We start from the raw sequence: 27,966 nt of genomic DNA, 5'->3' as shown, positions 1-27,966 counted from the left end.
TTGTATTTAATGTTTATGTATTTTAGTTTTAATTATAAAATTTTCTTATTTTATTATTGATGTCAACTAACAAAATTTTTATTCAATTTTATTAAATAAAATGAGAAAGTGAGGGGATTTATTTAATACATGATATAAAATCATTATTAACTAGGGGATTAAAAAGATTTTATTTATCACTTGAGAATCTTGGAGAATTTTTTCACAATAATTTACATCTCATATTATATAATAAAAAATTTATAATATATTTATTTGTAAAACACCTTTATTAAATTAAAATGATAAATTAATTTTACATAATTTTATTTAATGTTATCAAGTAAAAGGGTATTGCAAGAAATAATTATTTGAGTTACGAAAAAGTACATACATTTTAAAATATTTTTAAATGGATGAAAATAAAATTAATTTATAAAAGTTGAGGGTTTTTTTTTTATATATTTTTTAAAATTAGTGAATCAAAACCCACTTTGCTCTTTAATTTTAAACTTTATAGAACGAGTCCATTTACAAATCCTCAACTCTTAATATATAAATTAAAAGTTATGATATGGATTCTAGATCCAAATATTTACTTATAATTTACCAAATATGTGGGGGTTTCCCTCCATGCATCCTACCCCAAATAAAAAACCCTTGGTTTGTCCAAGGTAAACAGATGATCCGTCTAAGACCAAAAACCAAAACAAGTTTCGTCTAGTGCAAGAGGAAAGAGATTTCCTTCTTTTTGAATTTCATACGGAATGGATAGACCAAACCAACTGGGATTTTCAGACGGACCAACCAACACAGTCAGAGATTCCAGGCATTGAACAAATGGATAATCACACCCAATGCTTGAGCAACGGCCTAGACGACATTCGCGCCTAAAAGTCAATGTCTACTAATTGCTATGTGTAATCAGCGATATTGACAAACGTAAATGCATAGTCAATTACATGGTCTGAGACTCTTGCTCGACAGCCAACAATTGACACCAATCAACAAATTTTGTTTGGTATGATTGCCCAATCCGCACAAAGATGATGGCGTTGACGCATTTTCGTAATTATATAAGGTCACACGGGAGATAGTGAATAAGGTATTTGGATTATGCTAATTAATTAATTAGATGACCTAGTGTGGTTAATTAATCAATTGGGACCTATTTTAGGCTTAGATTAAGTGACCCAAGCCCATTTGGGCTTAAGTCACTTAAACCCTATAAATACCCTTTTATGGGGTTAGGGTTTCTTAATGGCCTTTTGACTATTGTCTTCCAAATCCAGAGAAAGAGTGAGAATCTAGGCATCCACTCTTCCAAAGTCCACTTTTTGGGGTGCCATGGACATTGCTTGAGTCATTGGGCGAAAAATTGTGTATAAGACCTCCAAAGCATCTAGACATGTTCTTCATTGGATGGATTTCGATTTAGGAACATTTGAATCGTAGATATGAGTTTTAATCTCTAGATCTGTATTATATAATGGTTTTTGAAGCCATTTATTTCCATTAGGTTAGATCTAGAGAATCCCTAGGGATAGATCTATGCACCCTACGAGATTCAAGGCATATGAACGGAATAATCAAGGGTTCCTAACAAATGAGAACTTAAGGTGGTCACATATATTTCGTCTCTTTGTTATTGACATAGGGTATTAGAGTGCAGTTGGTTCTCTATAGTGGAATGTTGAATTTTCTTCAAAATTGGATTATGAAGGAGTTAGTACTCCTATGGGTCCCAATGGTCGTCTTTTTAAGCCCATATATCATGATGACATAGTTTATAAGGGTTGGATTGGCTTTAGGTTCACTCTTGTGCATAAGGATATTATGATAATTATGCAAGGTTGCATAGGGGATAGTGAACAAGGTCTCTGGATTGGTCGAATCGATTAATTAGATGACCTTGTGTGGTTGATTAATCAATTAAAACCCGTTTTGAGCTAGATTAAGTGACCTAACCCCATGTGTGATCAAGTCACTTAAGCCTAATAGGGGAATCTTATAAATACCCTTATAGGGGTTAAGGATTCGAAGACTTTGTATGATTGTTGTCTTCCAACTCCAAAGAAAGAGAGAGCCAAAGCATATCCCTCTTTAAACCTACTCTTTGGAATGCTAAGATCGTGGTTAAAATCATCGAGCAGAAGATCTTAGGTGTCACGAGACCTCAAGAGTTTCAAGCATCTTCTTCATTGTACGGATTTGATCTAGAAACATCCAGATCCAGGTAAAGTTTTCTATAAGACTGTTCTACAAGGATCTAGAAGCCTTAAGATAAGTTTCATACACTTAACCTAAGCTTAGGATAAGGAATAAAGATATTTAGGTTTCCCTACATCTAAATCCTAAGCAAAAGAAGCAAAGAATACATTTTTAAACATAAACGAATCTAGATTACTAGTTATATAAAAACATTACCTCATATTTCAATGTTTCAAAATCTAATTCGTTTGAAGAAGATGAAACATGAAGTTTTTAGAGGTCTTAAATACTTAAGATCTTCCATCGTGATGACTCTACCTTGATCTTGGTACTTAATTAGTTGAGAAGTTTGAGAAGGTGGAGGCTATGCCTTTCTCTTCTCTCTAGCTGGTGGAAGATGACTAACTATAAACCCTAACCCTTAATGGGGTATTTATAGGGTTCCCTAATTGGGCTTAACTGACTTTGGCCCAAAATGAATCTTAATTGATTAATTTACCTCTTCGGACCTTCTAATTAATCAATTGGTTCAATCCAAAGACTTTGTGCATTAACCCCTATGCAACCTTGTATAATTTCCAAAATAACTTTATGCACAAAAGTGAACTAAGAGCCAATCTAACCATCATAAATCGTGTTAACAAGGTATATAAGCTCAAGCAATGACTATTGGGACCCATAGGACAATAACAGTTTCCTCATAATCCAATTATGAAGTTAATTTAACATCCCAATACAAAGAATCAACTAGACTCCAATACTCTATGTAAATAACAATAAGACATTATGTGCTCAAGTTCGTAACTTGCTATTCATTGCGTAAAGTCTCCTCATGAAATGGTGTTTCTAGTCTAATAAGGTGTAAACTATCAACTTTTCAAGACTACCTCTGTTATCCTTAAGTTATAGATCCTTCTATTATGTGTTCAACTAATGTATGTTAGCTCTCCAAAAGCTTATGTTAAGTTCCATTAAAGGAATTACTATGGTCATAGTTTACATGAACACACCCCTTAAGATCATCCAAGTGGACACACTGTTTCAATCCTATGAGATATCATGGTGCCTTTATTGAATACCTATAGTTACCAACTTCCATCATAAGTAATTCAATCCATAGGGAATATATGATCAACTTATGATCTCACCTGTACATAAAAGTATTGCTAATTTTAGCACAAAGTCAATATTATCTCAAGATTGAAAGACAATACAATCAAGTTGTTTGATGAGGTCATAACTACTTGATAGCCTTGCCTTGAGATAACAACAACAACATGTGTCTTATGCCATAGATTAAATGACCAACTATATCATCATTGGATTCAGTAAATTTTCAATTCAATGATTAGTCTGATTTTAAAAATATTACATTTTATTCTAAGTGTTATAAACGCTTTTGTTTTTTTTCATAGAATGTCACAACCACTCACTCTATTCTAACCAAATTCTCATATTTCAAGAATTGAATTTCATATTATCTATATCAATATTATTTGTTATGGGTTATTAAATTTCATCTCCTTGTATGCATTTACATATGTGTCATCTTTTATAAGTGTTGGAAATTTCTATAATCTCATTGCGAGTGGAAATAAATTAGAAAAAAAATGAACTAAATTCATGTCTTGAATGCACAATTTTATAATAATACAATGAAATTGTATCTTCAAAACACGACTTAAAGAATAATACAGTGAAATTATGTCTTCAAAACATAATTTCACAATGATGCTGTGAAATTTTGTCTTCAACATATGATTTTAAAATAAATTGTGATATGAAGTTTTTAATAAAACTTAGGTGGCATAAAGTGTTATAATTTTATCAATAATTTTGCAGCTACTATTTTTTATAAATATATTTTGTTAATTTACCATAAATTTATCAAAAAACCAATTCTAAAAGATGTGTACACTAATTTGGAGTGCACTCTTGTGTTGAATTTTTTTTTCCTTTTTTTTAGAAAACTGTTGACCAGGGCTTTCAATATGTGAGTGTGAAGGGCTCCTTGGCTTGCGTGTCGGCATCTCATTCATAGCCTCAGTGTCTTCGAATACTGCTCAACGCAGCCGATTATCACGCAGCCACAACCTACAAATAACAAAGCCCCCAGAGACAACCCTAGCAAAGCAGGAATAAGCGGAAGGAGATGAGCGAAACAACAAGCAATCCCACCTCTGCTACTAACAACAACAACCAGACTGCAGTGGTTGATAAATACAATGTCGAAACTGCGGAGATTCTCGCGAACGAGGCTCAGGTCCGCTCTCAAAATTCCAATCTCCACTTGAAATTTTCATTTCGTTACTCAGTGATTGATTTTTTTCGAACGGATTTAGCATTTGCCAATCTCGGAGGCGGTGCCCATATACGAGCAACTTCTCACTGTATTTCCCACCGCTGTGAGTTTGCTATACCCATTGAATTACTGATGGAGGTTTGATTTGCTTGAGATTTTGAAGCATATCTGTTTGGCATATCAATCACTACGTTTATGTTTCTTCATTTTGTCTATATGCTCTTAGGAGAATTAATTTTCAGCGCCCGATATTCAGTGCAGCATTTGGGATTTTTTTTAGGGATATCGAATTTAAAATTGAATAATCCTCTTGGTTTTGAATTACTCCCAAACTATACTTGTAAAGATCACATCACTTGATCAGTAATATGGATCGTATATTAGAAGGCGGAAAGGAGGCGCAACCTAGTTTTAATGATCAAATATGGGTGTGTTTGTCTGGCATTATGAGGGTGCATTGTGTTCAATAATGCGTTACCATTGAAAAAATTGCCATTGGCACTTTGGCTAAGAGTGCCAATGATGCATTTTTTGGGTTAATTTTATTAATTTTCTGATGGGTTTTCTTTACATTAAGGTGCCATGACTTGTGCTGCAATCCAAGCCAAGTGGGACTCTTACTTTGTTTCTGGGTGGCTGATTAGCCTTAGTTTGCAATCTTATTGCCAATGTTTTCTTTTCTTTGGTTATATACATACATACATACATATACATACATACATACATACATATATATACATATATACATATATATATATATGTATGTATGTATATATATGTATGTATGTATGTATGTATGTATGTATATATATACTGCTGTGAAGATCCTAGCATTTTGGACTTTCAAGGAGTCATGAGACTTTAAGTAATATCCAGGTCTGAGGTCATATACATTTAGAAGAGTCAAGGGCTTGAATTTTTTCATCCCTTAGCTGCTAGCCCTGGATAATACTCTGTTGAAAGTCTATTGCAGTGATCCAGTTCCATCTGATCTGAGCCTATTAAATCCTAAAAACCTGCTTTATTGAGTTCTGGTTCCACTTTATAATAATCTTTTGTTACTTTCTTTATTTTACCAAAGATTTATATTTGCATGCATTACTGCGATTGGATAGAGTAGATATTAGCCTTTTTTCTGTGCATCATTTGGGTGAAATTATGAGTATGGCTTATTAAAATCCTTAATTTCTTGAGGGAGAATTTTTGATACTTAAAGTTAGTTTAAGTGTTATGCTCTTGGCAAAGATGCCATCACCACCACCACCATCACTACTGTTGCCATTGCTATGCTTTGTAGTTGCCTCTAGTGCCATCTGTTTCTGCCAGCCCCTTCACAAGTACAATGGCTACAATAATTGCATTAACACTGCCATTGCCAACACATTGTGTTTATGCCATCTGTTTTTTCCAGCACCACCAGTAGAAGGTCACTCTCCTAGCTTTTCCCACTACTAACACTACAGCTACCACCACAGCCATCAGCTTTCTCTGAAATTCCCAAATTTTTAAGGCTCTAAAAATCTATTTTGTGTTGAAATTAAGCATGTATCTGGACCTGGCATTTCATGCATTCAGAAAACTCAATACAACATGTTACTGGAAGTGTCACATTACTAGTATGTCTATGTTAATTTCCAGTTTACACCATTATAAAATGGGCAGCTTTGCATTACTATCCAATTATGTTTCAGACCTTCAACTCTTATGATGGTTAACATTTCTAATGTTTGTAATTTCATGTTATTCTACCATGTACTAAATTAAATGTGACCTTTTGTAATATGAAAACATTGTGCTAGAACAGAAAACACATTGCCAGAATCTGTCTCCTCTATATGTAAATGAAGATTCAGAGTAATCACACCTGTTGACGTCTGGTTCCTTATCCCGACCTGGGGGAAGAAGTTCTTCAAATTTCTGCTAATTTTTTTGGCTATTTATGTAGCATACATGGCTGAATCTATCTACTTTTTAAATCAGGCAAAGTATTGGAGGCAATATTTGGAGGCCCAAATGGCTGTAAATAATGATGAAGCTACAAAACAAATATTTAGCCGGTGTTTGTTGAATTGCTTTCAAATTCCTCTTTGGTATGTTTTTGCTTTTGCTTTAATTGATATACCTTTGAGTGATGAACCTCATCACTTTTTGTATATATCCTGTATACTTGGAATGCACTCGCTTTTTGATAGGCTCCTATAAATGCTATTGACCTTTGGAACAATTTTTAGTTGTAATCCCCTTCCTCTTTGTCATACTTCAAATGCATGGATTTGAAGAATAAGTAAAAATTTATTTATTTATTTTTTGGTTTTGACTGTTACTAAGGATTCTATGAAGTATGGATAACTTGTAATGAAGGATTCTTTATGTTAGGAAAATATTCTTGTATAGCTTTTACCTATTAAAAAAAAAAAATTCTTTGTGTTAGGAAAATTTAAAATCTTGTTATAACATTCTTGCTATTTATGCTCTGACTTCTTTAACTCCACAGCTTTATCCTACCTTAAGGATTTTTGAAGTTAATTGTTGACCCTTCTATTTTTCATCAGAATTACAAATTTATTGAAACGAAAAAAAGAAGAATAGGAATCCTTCCAAAGTTACCAGATGTGGTCAAAGGTGAGAAAATGAAACGAAACTACTCCAATGTTAAGAACACTTCTATATTTAATTGTCCTAGATTATCCAAAGAAAAACCCTCAAATTTTAACTTTATAGAATCTACTAGAGGATTATTTCACTTTGAAAGCAACTCCTCAATAATTCTTGTATGCCTTCAAACGAGGTCCAGTCTAGCAATAAAGAGCTCAAAGGATTTCTAGTAAAGGCTTGGATTATAGAGGTCCAAAGAGGGGAGGAAATAGACCAAGTCTTACACATGCTTAATAGACCTCCATTTATCTTAAAAAGTTCTAGCATTCCTTCTTTAGGAAATGATCCAAAAAGTAGCCACATGCCTAAAAAGGGAATCCATCCAAACAAATTTGAACTACCCATGCAAAAGCTGAAAATTTACTGGGCAAATGAAAGAAGAGTTGATCAATTGATCACCACTTCTCAAACACATAACAGTGTGATTTGGATAGAGAGTTTTGTTGACATCCTCATCTTTTGCTTGTCATTGTTGACCTTCTTAATTACCACAAGCTATTCAAGGCCTTTACTTTCGGTGGACTTTAGATTTCCAAATGAAGTTAGCTAGAATTATAGGGACCTACTTCTTAAAATCAAAGAAAACTAAAAGGAAAGTGTTCAAAGAGAACATATATGAGGAAGGTAAGGACCAAAACCCTCCCACTTGGGAAGGAAATTAATAATTACACATAAGGTTGAAATAGATGGGATAGGGGATTGTAAAATTCTCGCCACTTTAAAGAAAGAAGCTAAAAATGAGAGACAAAACATTATCTGGTATATATTGTTGGCATTAATCGGACACAACAATTTACAAAATGATTAGAGAGGGATTATGTGAAGAAGGATGAGCTGTCCTTTAAACTCGAAAGCATGAAAACAATGATGAAGAATATGGTATAAAGTTTATAGATAACACGATCTTAACATAGCAGTTGAAAGAACACCACAAATACAAAAGGCTTAGGTGGAAAAATTCCCTTTCTTCATGTCAACCATTTATTGCTTTTGACTATATCTTTCTAAATGATTGGGTCACCGGTGTCCTGTTCGTTGAATCTTCTCTTCAACGTTCAATTATGATTAATTTACACCAAATCATTTAAGCATTTATGGGCTGACCTATTTCTCCTCTTCCTATAAATCTACAAAAATTCATTAGCACATAGAAATGAATAATAAAATTCTAAGTCTTTTGTTTCCTTTGCAAAATCCTGTTAGTAAATCGGTTATTTTTAATTATTTTAGTCACTTACATTTTGGGAACATTGCAATTCCATTCACAACCCGATGCACTACATGTTAGGTTCAGGACTTTTATAGCAAACTTTTACAAATTTAAACCTTTTTGCAAATTTAGAGTTGAGGCTCTGTATGCAACCCACCATTCAACTGTAGATATTAATAATTTAGTGGAATAATTCACCATTTTTTTTTAAAATTATTTATTTATTGATAGGTAAAGATCAATTGTGTTAAGAGCACATGGTGTATACAAGGTGGCAAAGGCCAACCACAATAAAGGAAAACACAAAAAACAATACCTTCGCCTTACTTAGAGTTCAATCCATTAATAAGGTCAATAATTAATAAGGAGCTATCTCCTATGTACACCCTAACCAATTCCAAAGTATTGTACATAAATGATTGTTTAATTGCTTGATTTGCATTTTCATTGTTGTTGAAAGATCTTTTCATTTCCTTTCTTCCATATGGTCCAAAATAAACACAAAGGAGTTACTCTCCATGCCAACTTAGGACATCTTTAATTGAGGAGAGCATAATAGAACTTAAATTAATTGCCAAAGCATGATTGCTTTGAAATAATAAAGGAGGATGTGGCCCACCATTTTTTCCTCTTCTTTTCACAAATAACACCTACTCGACAACCTTCAACTCCTCCTTTTGAGCTAATCAAAAGTCAGAATTCTTCCCCACAAAGCTTCCCAAGCAAAATAACCAACCTTCATTGGAACCCATGGTTCATACAATGTCGGATGGAAATGCCTCCATTTTAATATTTGTTAAGGAGGAATGAAGATATTTAATTGTAAATTTGCCACTCCTTGATATCGATCAAATAATAATATCCTGTACATCCCTTCTAATAGATGCCCTTGCAATCTCCTAAAAAACCTCTTACTCCCAACTCGTAGTCATTGTTTTGTCTTGTGAAGAAGGGATTCCAATGACCTCCCTCCCCATTTTGCTCCCATAAATCAATTACCTAGGCATCAAAAGAAGAGGCTATACAAAACTAACTCAAAAAATGCCTTTTCTAGGGAATCATCACCACACCAAGTATCCTTCTAAAATTTCACTGTCTCCCACCGTAAATCTAGTGTTATTACGAAACTCCTCCCACTCGCTCCTAATACCCTTCCACAACCCCGCTCCATATCCTTTCCTTAATGTTCTTGGACACCATTCCCCCTCTTCTTCCCAATACTTCCCTATAATCACATGCTTCCATTGGGATTCATTCTCCTCCAACATTATTTTCCAACAAGGGCCTTGTTTAGGACCGACAAATTTCTGATACCCAAACCTCTATCCTTTTTCTCCATGTAGGCTATTGATCGTTTCACCAAATGAAACCTTCTTTGGAGCTCTCCTCTTCCCTTAAAGGAAGTCCTCTAAATATTTTCTAGTCTTAAACTGACCTTTTAGAATGACAAATAATGACATGGAGTAAATCGATATGCTAGATAGGGTGATTTTTACCAAAATCAATTTACCAAAATCAACCTATCTCTTCTACATAGCAAGTTGTTTATGAAATCTTTTGTCCACTACTTCCCAAACTTGCATTGATTTGAATGGAGTTCTCATTAGGAAGCCTAGATAGCTAGTGGGGAGAGAATCCACTTTACAACCTAGAATTCTAGTCGGATCCTTTGAATTAACAACCCCCCTAGTGGGATCAACTCACTTTTCTCCAATTAATTTTAAACTTGAGATCACCTCAAGCCACATGAATGCTCAAATTAAGTATTCCATATGCCTCTTGTTGGAATTGTAAATAATTGGGGTGTCATCGACAAATAAAAGATGATAGCATATATCAATTTACACCAAACTGTTTTCTTCCCCTTTGGTAAATTCACAATCTCCCAAGTCTTATTTTCTCTAGAGCTCTCATTTCCTTTTTCATGGTCTCCTTCCATGGTTTTATGCTCATGGCCTCTTGAACTATTGAAGGAATTTCAAGGCCAGATAATTGAGTGATAAAGGCACCGTATTAGGAAAACCTCTATGAGGATAAAAAATGTGAAAGAGGATGATGGGTACATGATCAATTTCCTTTCTTATAAGCAATAGGCAAATTGAGATCATTGTTAGCTTTAGAAAACTTATTAACATTTTCATTACCTACCACAGGGTCCTCAAGTGAAGTATGCAATGTGATGAAGGGTTGTTTCTTCTTAGAATTCATATTGAAAATAGGAGTCTTAGGCTCCTTTGCTTTCAATCTCTGCAAAACTTAGAGAGTTTGGAATTTCTTTCGATTCTATAGGTGGATTTTCAAAAGGAAAGAGGTCCAATGAAGGTTCTTTTTGATTGGATGAACTTGGTAAAGGAAATTTAGGTGTGACAATTGTATTTAGTAGATCGAAAAGAACAATTGAATGTGACACTTGTATTTAGGTGTGACACTTGAATTTGGAAGTTATTGTCGATCGAACATCTTCCATATTGTTATTCTCCCTTTAAAGATAGGTAGCCTTAAAATAAGGTTGGCTTTCCATAATTGTAACTCCATTATGTTGTATTTTTTTCTTATAAGAGGGTGATAATTGATAACATTTATTTCCCTTTTATGTGATGGAGTCCCCCAAGAAGACACATTTGAGTGTTGTAAGATCAAGTTTTCCCCTCAAATTGTTGTATACATGAACACAAGAGACACCCAAATATCCTTGGAGGTAGATTTCCAGTCCATTGAAAATGTAGGAAAATGGTGGCATGTTCATGGGAGATTTGAACTCAAGGGCTTGAGTATCCAATTTATTAGATAGGTAGCTATTAGAATAACGTCATTCTAATATGTTTTTGGAACTCTAATTTGGAAAAGAAGTGATTGAGCAACCTCTAATGTGTCTATTTTTTTCTTTTGGCAGTCCCGTTTTGTTGAGGAGTATTTACACAATTTGTTTGATAAGCAAGACCCTCATTTTGAAGAAAAGTGATGGGATCTTGATTGAAATATTCTTTTCCATTGTTAGATCTAAATGTGTGTATTTTGGCCCTAAATTGAGTGCATATACAATTGTGAAAGATAGGAAAAATTGATGAGACTTCAGATTTGAATTTCATGAGGTAAGCCAATTGGAACGAGTGTAATCATTTATAAAAGTAATAAACCCTCAAGTACCAAAAATATTTGTAATATGAGAAGGACCCCAAACATCAAAGTGTATTAAACTAAGTGGAGAAAATTTTTTGATGAGTATTTATTGGAAATTGATGTTTTGCAAGTTCACATGTTTCACAATAAATATTAGTGACATTAAGTGGTTTCAAATAAAGAAAGGAACATTTTTTTCAACAAAAGAAAGGTAAATGTCTATGCCAATGCCAAATTTTGTCCACTTTTGGAGTAGAGGTAGAAATCAAGCTTTGACGTCTTATACTACCAGTGTTCCAACCAATGTTCTAGAGTATAACCCATCTTTCAATTTTGCAAACTCAATCGTCTTCCCTGTCACAAAATCCTAAAAAATTCAACTAGAAAATGTGAATACAACTAAATAATGTAGGTCTTTAGTGAGTTTTCCTATAGATAGAAGATTATATGACGGTTTTGGAACATGCAAAACAGATTTTAGGACCAAAGTAGGGGTTATCTGAATTGTTCCTTGACCAGCTATGGATGACAATGATGCATCAACAATCTTAATTTTTTATTTCCCGAACAAGTTGTATGTGGAAAACAATGTGGGAAAACTAGTCATATGGTCTGATGCTCTTGAATAATAATCTAGGTGTTGGAATAATAATCTTTAGAGGCATTCAGAGCATAGATATTACTTGATTGAGCCACATAATAATCACTTGAAATTGGTGTGGAGTTTGGAGCTTGATTCTCAAATTAGTTGAGCTGCTTCTTTAACCTCTCCAGACCAGTCTTGCCAATAAAGGTTTCTTGGGAGTCTTCCACCCTTGTTGTTTAGTGGGCTTGTCTGGGTTTGTTCATTTGGTTTCCTCCCTCTCTGTCAAATCCTTGTTGGGAAATAGTTTCCATGAAGTTTCCAACACGTGCTGGGTATGTCTTTGTTTATGACAATAGTCACACCACAACTAGTTTTTATCCATAGGTCTCTTTCCTTCTCCTCTATAATTTCCCCCTTGAAAATCAAATTTAGTGGTTGCCTAAGCAGAATTCTCAAGTGTTGGGTATTCTGATTTTTCCCAGCATCACAGTCTTTCAACTTTCTTCTCCTTAAACATAAGAAAATACCTCTCTTCTAATTGGAAGAGGTTCCTTGTCTGAATCTGACCATAAATGTGATTGTACTTTGGACTAAGGCCAACCAGAAAATAAAATTTTTGTTCTTTCTCAATCATATCTTTTAGTTTCTTTGTATCAGGTGCTGATTCTCCATCTCAACATCTTGGTGAAGGTCTAATTCTAGCCAAAGCCCTTTTAAGGGTATTGTAATACTTAGTGGTAGTCTTGAAACCTTGCTTGGTGGAGACAATCTTCTGCTTTAGTTCATATACCTCGGTTGCTACCTCTTTCTTTGAGTGACTGCCTCCCAAATATCCTTGGTAGTGGTTAGTAAGAGATAGGCTTTACTGTTTTTTGGTTGTTTTGAATGAAGGAACTAGGACATCAGCATTGAATTTTCTGCCTCTCATGCCTCAAACTTGGGATCCTCTATACTCAATGATGTTGTATGCCTAATGCATATTTCATTTCCCCTTGCTTTGTAGGAATAGCTTGGTAGATTGAGACTACTCCATGAAGTTTGAACTATTTAATTTCAAGGTAGTGATTTCTAGTGTAGGATTTTCATTAAACCTTGGTTTGGTATGGGATTGACAGAAGTAATGGCTTCAGATGTTTCTGGCATTTTAGGTAGTCAGGCGAGGTACTGAATAAAAAAATGGCAAGAAAAAGGATGGGACAAGCCTAGATAATAAAAATTAAGGTTGGAAAGAATATGAATGTTTTTTTTTTTTTTTTTTAAAGTGATTATTGACAGTAGAAATAGTGATTTCTTGCAATGAAGACCAGACAAGAAGTTTTTCTTGGCAATGCAAAAGCTGAGAACAGGTTGTGAAAAACTTAAATTTTTATTGATACGAAGAAAATGAATACAACTGATGGAAAATATATATAGTACAAACATATAAGACTAGGATTTGTTACAGTAGTTATCCTAATTTGAATAGGAAACTAATTTAAAATAGAAGATAACAATATCTATGTTTGTCTTTAAGGATGGAAAGTGCTTTAGGGAGAGGAGTTTCGAAAGGTGGTAAGTGTTGGTTTATAGTAGAATCTAAGACGTTCGAAATCTCCATTGAAGTGGTCCGAGGTAAACCGAGAGGGATTATTTTGGAAATGAGCAATCGCTTTTCCTCTTGGATAAGATTTGGAGAAAAGAGCTTAAGCTATCTGTTGGAAGGTGTGGAAGTTTGGTGTAGAGGAGAGTCAAGTTCGAGGCGTCTGAAAGTTTGGGAAGGAGGAAGAAAGTTCAGGCTGGAGTGTCGTTCAAATGAGGCTGGTACATTTTTACTCTGTTCGGTGAGAGATGTGGAAGCTAAGAAGTATTGTCTTGTTTTTCCAGAAGGAAAAGGCTTAGTAGGGGGTTGGTTTCTGTTGGCTAAGAAATTAAGGGCCTTAGGAGTCTCCACTCCAGCCTTGAGCAAAGTTTTTTTGGGTGTTCCCATCTCTGAAAAGGAGGGGTGTGGTGTCAAAGGGATAGAGAAAGGGTTAGGAACGTTTGCAGAAGTCACAAGAGGGAAGACGGGGGAACCAAGGGAGTCCTTATGGGTGCATTTAAGGGACCGAGAACTTCTTTGCAGGGAAGAGCAGCTAAGCCGATACTTGGTTGGCCGTTTTGGTGATGGTTTTGAATCCGTTCCTCTGCTGTCATCCTTGAAGGGGTGGGCGTTTGAAAGTTGGTTTCTAAAGGGAGGTTTAAAAATCTCCAAGTTAGGTGGGGCCCTTGTGTTGTTTGAGTTTGAAAATAAATGTGAAGCTTATTTGGCGCTTTTAAGGGGTAGTAGATGTTTTAAGGAGAGAGAGTTTCTCTTGCAAAGATGGGGACCTGAAGTGGGGTGTTCTTGGTATGAGAGCCATGCTAAGGAAGTTTAGGTGAGGGTTGTGGGACTTCCTTTTCATCTTTGGAGTAGAGAGGTGTTCAAGAGAATTGGAGAGAGCTGTGGGGGGTTTATAGCTGTTGATGAGGAAACAACTTTCTTTTCTCAGTTGCAGTGGGCTCGGATATTGGTAAGAGCCTTTGGGAAGAATATGCCCGGGTCTTTGCAGGTGGTGGCTGGACATACTTGCGGGGCGGTTAGTCTGTGGTGGGAAGCTCCTCCTTGGGTGTCTCAGGTAGTGCCGACGTCTGTTCTGCATAAAAGAGTTGGGTGGGAGGTTAGGGACGAAGGTGGGGGTGGTGCACACGTTGGCGTTAGCGTTAGTGTACGGGAGTTTCAAATTGAAAATAAAAAATAGGGGTCGGATGAGCAGGTTGAGTGTGGCAGAAGGCTTAGGGTTGCAACGGGTGCAGGGGGTAGGCTGGCTAAAGCTCCTAATGTGGACTCAACTACGAGTGGGCCTAGGCCTAAGACAACAGGCTGGGAGGTTTTTAAAGGTAGAGGCTGGATGGACTTAAGTGGTGGAGCGAGCTAGGCCGAGGGCCCAAAACCCTTTAGTCCTGTGGGCGCAGGCTTGGGAGAGAGCACTAAGGGGCCTTTTGGGCCCATTTTAAGTGAGGCCCCCTGAGCCTTTTTGGGAGGCCTTTCTCTTCTAAGGCTTCCACTGAGCTCATTGGGGGTGCTGTGGGGCTAGAGTAGGAGCTCCTAGCCGTTGAAGATGTCGACGCTGGGGGTTCGATTCTTGGTCAATTGAAGCTCACCGATGAGGCGCTAATGGATGAAGCATCCAAGTATCCCGTTTTACATAACCTCTCTCTTTTTTCTTTGGGGCTTGGGGTTTTTTTTCTTTTACTCCTTTCTTGAGGCCCGATGAAGCTTTATTGGTGCCGGAGGGGGCTTCCAGTGGATCGGAAGGGTCAGCGAAAGGGGCGATGGGCCGGGATCCTCTGCGAGTAGTGCTAATTGAAGATTTTTTGGCCCTCGATGGTCGGAAAGAGCCTCCTTGGGGTTCGAATGGCAGTGATAGAGCAACTAAGCTAGCACTTGTCCCGGTTGGATTAGGTTATGCGAGTCCAATAGCGGAAAGGGTGGCCTTTCAATTGAAAGAGAAAGGGGGGGGGGGGGGGGGAGATGAAGGGTGGAGCTCTAGCTGTCTTGTGAAGTTCAGTCGATGCCTCGGTATGCCGACGGAAGGGTTTGAAGAGGAAATTTTGTACTTATTAAGGAGAATGAAGGGGAGAATTGATCATAAAAGCTAGGATGGGGCGTCTAAAAAGACGAAATTGTCGGCTTCAAAATCCCGAAGGGAACTAAAGAAGTTGGAGTGGACAATAAGTTATAAAAAAGCTAGGGTGGTTACCAATGTAGGTATTTTTGGAGGGGCTTCTGGGTCGGGGTGCAAATGAAGATAAGGATTTTATCATGGAATGTTAGAGGGGAAAATGACAGAGATAAAAGAAAGGTCATTAAGTCAGTCATAAAATCCCAAAGAGTGGATGTGATTTGTCTACAGGAAACTAAAATTAAGGAAATGAATACGGGGCTTGTTCGTAGTCTTGGGGTGGGAAGACATCTAGACTGGAGAACAGTCAATTCTAGGGGTGCAACTGGAGGTATTATGGTGTTTTGGGATAATAGAATGGTTGATTTGGAAGAAAGGGAATTCTTAATTTCGTGCCGGTTTAAGAATTGTGTGGATGGGTTGGTGTGGGTATTCACTGGTGTGTATGGGCTAGTGTGCAGTAGGGATAGAGAGGGCTTCTGGGAGGAGCTTGGGTCAATAAAAGGTTTATGGAGTGACCCTTGGTGTGTGGGAGGAGGAGGGGTTCAAAGACCGGATGAAGACGTGGTGGGGGAGTTTAAATTTTACTGAGACCTTCAGCTTTGTTTTAGACGCAAAATTGAGAGCCTTAAAAGATATTTTGAAGATTTGGAATAAAGAAGTGTTTGGTCTCATTGAGACCAAAAAGGGAGAAGCTCTCAGACAGGTGGTGTATTGGGATGAAATGGAGAAATGTTCAGCTCTGAATCTGGAAGATTGTGAAGCTAGAAAGGAGGCTAGGAAGTCATATAAGTCTTGGGTGTTGAGGGAAGAAATCTCTTGGAGACAGAAGTCTAGGGAATTGTGGTTGAGGGAGGGAGGGGACAATAACACCATATACTTTCACAGGATGATGAACGTTCACAGTAGAAGAAACTGACTGTCCAAGTTGAAAGTGAATGGCTGTTGACATACGAAGGAGAATGATTTAAAAAATAGTGTGGTGGGGGCGTTTCAGAGGCTGTATTCAAAAGAAGAGGGGTGGCGTCCTTGTATTGATGGGCTCTCTTTTATGCGGTTAACTAGCAGTGAGGCTGAGGGATTGAAGATTCCTTGTTCAGAAGAAGAGGTGTTTGCAGCACTCTCAGATCTAGGCAATGACAAAGTCCCCAGTCTGGATGGCTTTACCATGGCTCTTTGGCTATTTTGTTGGGATGTGGTGAAAGTTGAGATTATGGGTTTTTTTAGAGAATTTCATGAGAGGAGCATATTTGTAAAGTCATTGAATGCGACTTTTTGGGTGTGAGAAAATCTGAAAGATTTTAGGCCGATTAGCCTTGTGACCAGCCTCTATAAGTGGCCAAGGTGTTGGCTAATAGAATTAAAAAGGTTATGGGGAAAGTGATTTTGGAGTCCCAAAATGCCTTTGTGAAGGGTAGATAGATTTTAGACGCAGTTTTAATTGCATGAGGCTATGGACTCAAGGTTGAAAAGCAATGTAGGGGGTGTGCTATGTAAGTTGGATATAGAGAAGGCTTATGATCATGTCAGCTGGAGTTTCTTAATGGCAGTGCTTAAAAAGATGGGCTTCGGGGAGAGATGGATAAAGTGGATAGAATGGTGCATCTCTACTGTGAAATTTTCTGTTTTAATAAATGGTTCTCCTTCCGGTTTTTTCCAAAACTCGAAGGGATTGAAACAAGAAGATCCCCTCTCCCCTTATTTGTTTGTGATAACCATGGAGGTGTTTAGTTGTTTATTGAGAAGGACTATTAGTGGGGGCTTCTTATCTAGGTGAAGGGTGAGAGGTAGGAGTGGAGAGGGGATTCTAATCTCGCACTTGTTATTTGCGGATGATACATTGGTGTTTTGTGAGGAGTCTCTAGACCAAATGACTTATCTAAGCTAGCTTCTCATGTGGTTTGGGGCTTGCTCAAGGTTGAAAATCAATTTGGAGAAGAGCGAGTTAATCCCGGTGGGTTGGGTGCTTGATATAGAGGACTTGGCCTTGGAGTTGGGTTGTAAAGTGGGTGGTCTCTCTTCCTGCTATTTAGGTTTGCCTTTGGGGACTTCCTTCAAATCAGTGGTTGTGTGGGATGGTGTTGAAGAGCGATTTCGCAAAAGACTTGCAATGTGGAAGAGACAGTATATTTCAAAAGGAGGGAGACTTACTCTAATCCGAATTACTCTAGCTAGCATGCCTATATACTTCATGTCTCTCTTTTACTTGCCAAGAAAAGTGAGGTTGAGATTGGAGAAGATTCAGAGGGATTTTCTATGGGGTGGGGGGAGCTCTTGTATAGAAACTGCATCTTGTTAGGTCGAACTTGGTTTGCTTGGAAAAAAGGAAAGGTGGTTTGGGTGTGAGAAATTTAGCTCTGTTGAATATAGCTCTCTTAAGTGGAATTAGCGTTTTGCCAGTGAAAGAGAGGCTTTTTAGAAGCAAGTCATCAGTCACAAGTATGGTGAAGAGGAGGGGGGTGGGGCACTCGGGCGGTAAGTGGGAGATATGGTGTTGGGCTTTGGAAAGCAATTAGGAAGGAGTGGTTGTTTTTAAATGGTAGGTTAGCCTACCAAGTGGGTAGTGGGCAAAGAGTGAGATTTTGGACGGACAAGTGGTGTGGAGATGAGCCACTTTGTGAGTCTTTCCTTTCTTTATTTTCCATCTCTTTGTCTAAGGATGCTTGGGTGTTGGATGTTTGGAACCCCGATGGTGATGAGGATGGTTGGACCCCTTTTTTCTCAAGGGCGCTTAATGATTGAGAGATTGAGTTGGTGGAGCGTTTTTTGCATAAGATCCAAGCCTTCCTGGTGCAAAGGGAGGGGGAAGATAAAGTGATTTGGACAACATCAAGGTGTGGCGCTTTCTCAATGAAGTCTCTTTATTCTATTTTGGAGCCTGGAGTTTCTCCTTTGTTCCCTAGTGGTAGTATTTGGAGGGTGAGTGTCCCTCCTAAGGTGGCCTTCTTTGCTTGGGAGGCTTCTTGGGGTAAAGTCTTAACTTTGGAGCAACTTCAAAGGAGGGGGTACTCATTGGCAAACAAGTGTTTTCTATGCCTCTCTGAAGTAAAGACGGTGGATCACCTTTTACTTCATTGTGTAAAGACGCGGGTTCTGTGGAATCTTCTTTTCTCCCTTTGTGGTGTGGCTTGGACTCTCTCATGTATAGTGAAGGAAACTCTTCTTAGGTGGCATGGAGCGTTTGTGGGGAAAGCTCGGAAAAAGGCTTGGCAAATGGCCCCCTTATGTATTTTTTGGTCAGTCTGGAAGGAAAGGAATTTGTTAACTTTTGGGAATGAGGAGTTTTCGCTTCAAAGACTAAAATATTCTTTTGTATGTAATCTTTGGTATTGGGTTAGGGTGTCTATAGTTTTGAGCCCTTCTTCTCTTGTAAGTTTTTTAGATTGGTTAGGCTCTAAGTAAGGGAAGGTGGTGTGTTTCTATCCTTTCCCCCTTGGAGTGTGACTTTGGGTTGTTTTTGTATACTCCTTGTATACTTTGAGGGCACTGTTTTTGGTGTTTCCTCTTCTCGTTTAATATACATCCTTTTATCTATCAAAAAAATAAAAAATAAAAATAGAAGATAACAATCCATGATTTATAGGCCTACCAACTAGTCTCATCACAACTAATTCTCCTAGAAATAGCTCCTAAAACAGCCTCAGGCTGATTGGAAGATATCAATCAAACCTAAATTGTTAGTTAAAGACTCTAATGCTAGTTTGGGAAGTCCTTTGGTGAATATGTCTGTCAACTGCTCTTTTGTTGGAATGAAAGACATGAAAATTAGTCCATTTTCCAACTTTTTCTTTGTAAAGTGTCAATCAATCTCTACATGTTTTGTCTTGTTGTTTTGTAATAAATTATGAACTATGTTTATTGCTGCCTTATTGTCATAGTGCAGTCTCATAGGAGCCTCTGTCCGTATCTTTAACTCTTTTAGAAGTTTTTAAGCTTAAGAAGCTTACATATCCCGTGTGCTACAACTTTGAACTCAGCTTTTGCACTACTTTTAGCAACAACCTTTTGCATCTTATTTTTCCAAGTCACAAGGTTTTCCCCAACAAATGTGCAAAAAGTTGAGGATGGAACCTGCCTAATCCGCGTTCGTGAAGGCTTCTACTATTAATTGTTCGCTTCTTTTGAATAGCAATCCTTTTCTTGGTGTCCTTTTTAAGTGCTTTAGGATCTTGTATACTGCCTCTATGTTTTCTTCACTCGGTGAGTGCATATATTGGGTCATAACACTAACAGAAAACGATCTTACTTTTCCAAGTCACAACGTTCCTCCCAACAAACCTGAGGATGGAACTTGCTTAGTCAGCATTCGTGAAGGCTTCTATCATTAATCGTTCACATCTTTTGAATACCAATCCTCTGCTTGGTGTCCTCTTTAAGTACTTTAGGATCTTGCATGCTGTCTCTATGTTCTTCACTCGGTGAGTGCATATGTTGAATCATAACACTAATTGAAAATGCTATATCTAGCCTAGTGTGTGACAAATAGATTAATTTACCAACTAAACTTTGGTAACGTACTCTATCAATTACTTTCCCTTTCTTGGACAACCCAAATTTGTGATTGGCATCAATGAGAACATCACCAGATTTACATTCTATCATGCCCACTTCTTTGAGAAAATCAAGTGTGTACTTCTTTTGTGAGACTTCCTTGTTAAACCAAGCTACCTCTATGCCTAGAAAATATCTCGAAGACTAAGATCCTTTATTTCAAAATCCTTAGCCTACGACCACCCTTCTCGTTCCGACCAGCCCTTCTACTCTTCCGGACTTCTTTCTTGAGTTCTCTGATTTCCACTTAATTATTTCCAGTTAAGATAATGTCATTCACATATACTATAAGGATAGTGATCTTACTATCAATCGAGTAGTTGAATGACAAAATGTGGTCAACTTGGTTTTGCGAATATCCTAAAGCTCTGATGGACTTTGAAAATTATTGAACTAGGCCCTAGGTGATTGTTTTAGGTTATGATACCTGAATCCTTCAATTTCACCTGACATACCCATCTTGACATGATATGATATGGGTGTGGGTATGAGACCCTTGTCAAACACTCCTATTTTACTTTGGGTGTGCTTAATTTTTTCATTGATATCCTTTTATTCTTTTAACATAATAATAATTATATTAGAGATAAAGAGGAGTTAGCTAAAAAGTGAATTTTTGTAATAATTTTTAGGAATATGAGGGGGAAAAAGATTATAGGGATAAGATGGGAGCTTTTAAAAGGGATATCTTACTTCCAATTTATTTTTAATTGATTTTTCTTTTATTATCCTAGTACCCATGCCCATTTTTTGGATCCTTCTTAGCCGAATACTTGTATCCTAAAATTTAAGTTGTGAAAGATTAGACACCTAGACATATACCCGCATTTGACATTCTACACAAACCCATGCAACATAGGTTTTAGGCCATATAAAGATCTCTTAAGCTTGCACACTTTTTCTCTTCCATAAAGGTTGTCAAAGCCTAGTGGTAGTTGCTTGTATACATGCTCTTTGAGTTCCCCATTAAGGAATGCATTCTTGATGTCTAGTTGATGGAGTGACCATCTTATGTTAGCTAAGAGTGAAAGTAGTCCTCTAATTGTGTTCATCTTGGCCACCAGAGTAGAAGTTTTTTGGTAGTCAATTCCTTGAGTCTAAGTATAACCATTTGCAACAAGTCTTGCTTTGCATATATATACTATCCCATTATCTTGCATATTTTGGTAAATACCCACTTGCATACTACGGGAGTCTTCGCTTTTGGAAGTTCCATTAATTGCCAAATGCCACTTTTTTTCAAGTGCCTACACATCCTCTAAGATTGCCTTTCTCCATACTGGAATCATTAGAGCTTCCAATACAAATTTAGGATTTTTTTCACTAGAAAGGTTAGAAGTAAAGGCTTGATAAGAAAATGACAACCTGTGGTAAGGTACAAACTTTGAAATGGGATGAAGAGTATATGACCTAGTTCTTTTTCTAAGAGCAATAGGCATGCCAAGGTCATTTATTTTTGTAGGAATGGATGCACTATTTGGAATAACTTTCATTTTTGTAGCATTCGGATTTAAGTCATGAGTTCGCACTCATGGAGGGTCAGCGTGTTCTTTCCTGTTTTGATTAAGCCACCTAGAATAGACATGAAGCTCTAGGTGTTGGAATTCATCTACAACCTGTCTTTCAATCACAATTAGTAAGATTGAAGAATTGGGACATGAAATGAAGGTGGCAGCTCATGTTGCACACACAAGGTTTGAACAAGAGGAACAAGAAGAGTTTCCCAAACTTATCTTGCTTATAGAATTCTCCCCTTGAAGAGAAGTTTGGGGAAACAAAGACTCGTTTTCAAAGAATTTGAAATCAAAGGTGATAAACAACTTTCTAGATGCAGGATCATAACACTTGTACCCTTTTAAGTCAATGAATATCCTAGGGAAATGCATTTTTACAGCCTATGGGTCTAATTTGCTTCTAAGGTGATTGTGTGCATGAACAAAAGCCACTCAACCACAGACTTTAAACAGGAGAGAGGTGAAGAGTTTAGTTAAAGGATAAATTTGTGTGAATGCACTAAAAAGGAGTTTGAAAGTTTAGAATGAGTGTAGGCATGTGGTTTATCAAATAGCAAGCCTTGAGAACTGCTTACCACCAAAAGTGTTTTTTTAACCCAATGTTGAACAATAATGAGTGTGCAACTTCCAACAAATGTCAGTTTTTTCTCTCGGCAATACCATTTGGTTGGGATTTATTGACACATAATGATCAGTGAACAATCCCATTTTTTGATAAAAATCCTTAGGATATTTGAAAAATACTCTTCCTATTATTGGTTCTTAGAACCTGAATGTATATTCCAAATTGGTTTTTTTACCATGGCATGGAAATTTTTGAAGTTTCTTCCGATCTTAAATTTTTCTTTAAGCAAATCAACCTAATAAAGGCATGTTTGATCATCCATAAAAGTAATGATATCTAGTTGCTGAAATGTTAGTGACATATGAAGGGCCCTAAATATTTTTTGATTAGAAACAAACACTTTCATTCATCAATCAATTGAAAAATATAAGAAGGATAAGCAATCCTTCAAAATGTACAAAAGTTGGTGGAAAGTTACCAAGAGCTAGAATCACAAAAAACATGCCCTTCCTCATAAAACCCGACATATATATAGGAGGAAAAGAACATTGAACACTTAAGGGGAAAGGAAATCTCCAACAAAGGAGGCTATATGTTTTGCTCCTTGTCTGGTGAACTAATTTGGGACTTGGTTAGCTAAATGAGGAATCTAAGAGAAGGAACACGCCATTTGATTTGTAGTAACTATGATTTTGCGTATCTAATTGTCAACCTTCCATGAACCTCTTTCCTTATTAGTTACCCAAGATATTACAATGACAAAATCTCCCTTTACAATTAGATTGGATAGGGATAAAGCTTTTGCTTGCATTAAACCCTCCAATAATGCCAATATCTTTGCCTTGATGGCTAACCCCATTTTTACATAGAGAAGGCTCTCAATACTGTACCAGAATGATCTCTAATCACACCTCTAATTGAAGCAAGTTATTAGTTGAAATAAAAATAAGTATTCCACATCTAATAGGAAAAAGAAAATCTGAAATTAAAAGAAATCTCTTAGCTTTAAGAGTATGTTTTGATGTGCTTGCTTTTTCTTTCATTTTTTTTCTTAACAAAATTTGAAAAAATATATGAGTGGAGGGGGATTTTGCAATTATGATTTCTTCGGTGTTTGAATTAGAAGGAGGTCCTTAGAAGTATGTGACTGGTTTGACCAAAATTTAAATGTTATTAGAAACTTGAATTGATTTGTCTCCCGAGTTCTATGTTCAGGTAATCATCTTATAGATTGATTAGTGAAACAAGGAGTCAAGGAGTGGGTTTCTTTTGTAGGGGATTTTTTATCCTTTTGACTTGCTTATCTTACTATACATGTTCTTGTTAGATCATTGAAATGTATCTATGTTTGTCTTTTCTTTTCAAGATTTTTTTTTTTAAATCAATCTTTGTACTTCTTGAATGGTTTCTCTACCTTTGTTATATTACAAATTAAGATTAAAGAGTTAGTTTGTTTCTGATTATTAAAAAAAAAAAATCTTCAAACCTCTTCATGATTAATGCCTTTTATTTCTTACACCAACTTTTATAGGTTAATATTTCCTTTTACTTAATCAATTAATTGTTACTAATGAACCATTTTCATTTTGTTGGCAATATGATTTTGTAGGCGATGCTACATCCGTTTCATCAGGAAGGTCAATGAGAAGAAAGGGGTTGAGGGTCAAGAAGAGACTAGGAAAGCATTTGATTTTATGCTCAATTTTGTTGGTATTTTTTATTCCTTACAACATCCAAGTGCATTTTTTTTTTAATTTCATTCTAGGACCTTATTTTTTTTAATAAAATTATGGTTGTTTATTCTTTTGTTACTCTTAAGTTATAATATATCTGATAAAAAAGGTTAATAGTGTCAAAGTTTCATAATTTAACATATAGACATGGTGTTTGTAGTATTGATTTTAGGTTTGCTTTTGATTGTACTTTGTGTGGTTGTGTTTTGTTTACTTGATTCTTTTTGTTGTTTTATTATAGTTGTTCTTTATTCATTCTCTTATTTGCTATCTATGCTTTTGGTGGTTGAAGGATCCCTCATCCTTCCTTTCATCTAATACAATCTCTTTCGACTTTGTGAAAAAAAAGAAAAAAAGGGCAAAGAACTATTTAAGCCAAAAAGCCTTAAGACTTTTGGGATATGTGTTGTGAATTTAGCTAATTGAACATAGGGAAATTACCAAAGAGGAGGGGATTGAATTAGTTGATGGTCTATTTTTGAAAATTTTTAAACCCAATAAATGCAAGCAAGAACAATATATGATAAATTGCTGAATGAATTTTCTTATATATCTCAAGGGTATTTATAAAGGGTATACAAGGCTATTTTAGGATAGCCAACTATACAAAATAGTCGACAACTATACAAACAGTTGTACACAGCTGTATGCATAGTTGTACATCACAACTGTACACAACTATACTGGTAGCTGGACATAGTTGTACCAACAGCTGGACACAGCTGCACCAACAGTTGGCTTTCCCTCTCACATTGGTGCATAGATATCACACATGTCCAATTTAGATAATGATGCATAAAATGGACCACTAGTAACAACATGAGTCAGCATATCTGCCAACTGATCTGTACTCTTGATGTAAGAAACCTTTATCATGCTAGAATCTAGGTTATCCTTGATGTAATTCCTGTCAAGTTCAATATGCTTAGTTCAATCATGTTGTACCAGATTATTTGCATTCTCAATAGCTGCTATGTTATCACAAAAGAGCATCATAAGTTTCTTGAGGCCAAACCCAAGCTTGCTTAAGAGAATTCTTAGCTAAGTAAGAGTAGTTGCATGATGGAGCGCACGGTATTCAGCTTCTGCACTAGACAATGAAACCACATTTTGTTTCTTACTCCTCCAAGTCACCAAATTTCCTCCTACAAATGAAACACACCTTGAAGTAGACTTTCTATCCAATCTAGATTTGATGAAGTCGGAGTTTGTGTAACCCTCAATATCTAGATGTCCGTGTTTGGAGAACATAATACCTTTGCCTGGAGAGGACTTTAGATAGGCCATGATACGATTTACTACATTCATGTGTCTATCACTTGTATTATGCATGAATTGATTTTCAACACTAACTACATATGGCAAGTCAGGCCTAGTGTGGGTCTAGTAGATTAATTTTGCTACTAGTCTCTAACATCTTTTTTTTGTCCGTTGGAATTTGATTAGGGAAGATGGACAAGCCATGATTTATCTCAATAGGAAGTACCTACAAGTTCGCAAGCGGAGTTACTGATTTCAACCAAGAGATTCAATGTATACTTCTGTTATGAGACGAAGAGTCCTTGCTTGGACCGAGACACCTCAATACCCAAGAAGTATTTTAGAGCACTCAAGTCCTTCATTTCAAATTCCTTGACAAGATAGCTTCGAAGCTTCTTTATTTTTGTAGAGTTACTACCTTTAACAATCATGTCATCAACATAAACAATAGGCGAATTAATATCATCATCATCTCTTTTGTAGAATAGAGTGTGATTTGCCATCACTTGTTTGAAACCATATTCCTTCATCGAGTAGCTCAAGGCAATTGCTTCAATCCATATAAAGCCTTTTTTAGTTTGCATACTTTGCCTCCTTTTGATGTGAACCCAGGAGGGGGGTCCATGTACACCTTCTCTAACAGATTACCATGGAGAAAGACATTCTTTACATCAAACTGTCTTAATTGTTGGTCCATATTAACCGCATCAGGTCATTTTAAGCATTTATGGGACACATTCCAATGGTTGGGATGCCAACACTATAGTCAGATGGCGTTGATAGGTGAGTTGCTTCAAACATTGAAAGATGTTAGGATTACTCGGGAGGAGGACTCAGTTGTTTGGAAGGGAGGGGGAAGCGGGCAGTTCAGAGTGAAGGATGCGTACGGCTGGTTGGATAGGGCTAGGGCTGTCAATTTTCCGAAGAATAAGATTTGGGTGGGAAGAGTTCCAACTAAAATCATGTTTTTTGCGTGGGAAGCTACTTGGGGAAAGATCTTGACTCTTGATAGGATCCAAAGAAGAGGGTGGCAGCTCCCGAATAGGTGTTTTTTGTGTGTTTGTGAAGAGGAAAGTGTGGACCATTTACTTATTCATTGTACAGTGACTAGAGTTCTTTGGGATTTGGTGTTGGGCTTAGTTGGGGTCAAGTGGGTGTTCCCTTATACTGTAAAGGAGGTTTTATATAGTTGGGGGGGTTCGTTTGTGGGGAAAAAAAAGAAAAAATTCTGGAATTCCATTCCTTTATTCATATTTTGGATGGTTTGGAAGGAAATGAATAGATTAGCCTTTAGGGGGGGGGGTCTTAGTCATTCAGAGGTTCAAATTTTCTTTTGTTTGTAATATCTGGGGTTGGGCTAAATTGTACATGGAAGAGGAGCCGCATTCCCTTTTAGATTTCCTGGAGTGGTTTGCCTCCAGATGAGGGTTGGTTTGTTTTTTGGTCTTTTTGCCTGTTTTGGCTGGTGCTCTTTGTATACGTCCTGTATACGTTGAGGTTTTTTTGCCTCTTTAATGAATTGTGTTTGCCTATAAAAAAAAAAACACTATAGTCAGATGGTCACATCGTTGTTCTTGGAAGGATATTGCACAAGTCTTTCAGGATTTTTCCAAGTATACTCGGCTTGTGGTAGGAGATGGGGAAAGAATTTAGTTTTGGGAATACTTGTGGTGGGGGGACCAACCTTTGGGTTCCCAATATCCAAGACTATTTAAAGTAGTCATGTATAAAAATATTCCTATATCTTCAATTCTCGGTTCTGCTCACCCCTTCTCTTGAAACTTTAATTTCCGTCGTAACCTTTCCAATTCCGAGGTAGAAGATTTAGAAAACCTCATGCGGTCACTTGATTGTTTGCATTTATCCCCATTGGTTTCAAATGCGAGATCCTCGTCTTTATCTTCTTCAGGGCTTCTTATAGTTAAGTCTTTTTTTCTAGCCTTGTCCCACTTTTCCGATTCTTCTCCAGTTTTCCTCACTAAGTTTGTATGGAATTCTCAAGTTCCTTTTAAAGTCAAGGCCTTTGTCTGGTTAGTGGCACACAAGAAGGTATATACTAATGACTTGCTATAATTGAGAAGACCTTATAAAGCTCTTAGTCCTGACATTTGTAAGTTGTGTATGAAGCATGGAGAATCAACAAATCATCTTTTCTTACATTGTTCTTTGACGATGGGGTTGTGACATAGATTATTTTAGTTAGCTAAGATGGATTGGGTTCGCCTGAGGAGCATCTCCGACATGATGTCCATCAATTATAAAGGTTTTGGATTATGCAAGAGAGGGATTGTTTTGTGGCAAACTGAGTGCATTGCTTTAATTTGGGTTGTGTGGCGGGAAAGAAATGCGAGGATATTTGAGGATAAAGCAAGGAATTTAGAGAATCTTTGGGATTCCATCCACTTCCTTGCTTCTCTTTGGGCTTTTTGTTCCATGGTTTTTAAGGACATTCCCCTTAATGTGTTACAACTAGATTGACTAGCAGTGTGTAGCTCCAACGGGATAGTCTAACCTAGAGAGTTTGTTTGTTTTTACATTGTAGGTTCTTGCTTTTGTATTCTTGTTATTTAGTTTTTCTTTGGTGGGAGGATTCCTCATCC

At 36.8% G+C, this 27,966-nt stretch overlaps 1 protein-coding gene across 2 annotated transcripts in view; it reads left to right on the top strand.

The window, feature by feature from the left end:
- Positions 1 to 4,225: 4,225 nt before the first annotated feature.
- The window catches only part of LOC117925073 (cleavage stimulation factor subunit 77), an 88,533-nt gene continuing 64,792 nt past the window's right edge, over positions 4,226 to 27,966 (top strand). Inside the window, exons 1-4 of one of the 2 annotated variants that reach the window (XM_034843897.1) lie at positions 4,226 to 4,453; positions 4,533 to 4,595; positions 6,473 to 6,582; positions 23,983 to 24,083. In XM_034843897.1, the coding sequence (XP_034699788.1) occupies positions 4,343 to 4,453; positions 4,533 to 4,595; positions 6,473 to 6,582; positions 23,983 to 24,083 (385 nt within the window). In that variant the 5' untranslated portion in view covers positions 4,226 to 4,342. The remainder of the gene's footprint in view (positions 4,454 to 4,532; positions 4,596 to 6,472; positions 6,583 to 23,982; positions 24,084 to 27,966) is intronic. The other variant, XM_034843898.1, reaches the window with a different exon arrangement.

The sequence above is a fragment of the Vitis riparia genome, chromosome 11 (genome assembly GCF_004353265.1).
Source record: "Vitis riparia cultivar Riparia Gloire de Montpellier isolate 1030 chromosome 11, EGFV_Vit.rip_1.0, whole genome shotgun sequence".
Lineage (NCBI taxonomy): Eukaryota > Viridiplantae > Streptophyta > Magnoliopsida > Vitales > Vitaceae > Vitis > Vitis riparia.
Note: the sequence above shows the minus strand (reverse complement) of the source record. Positions and strands in the feature narration are given on the sequence as shown.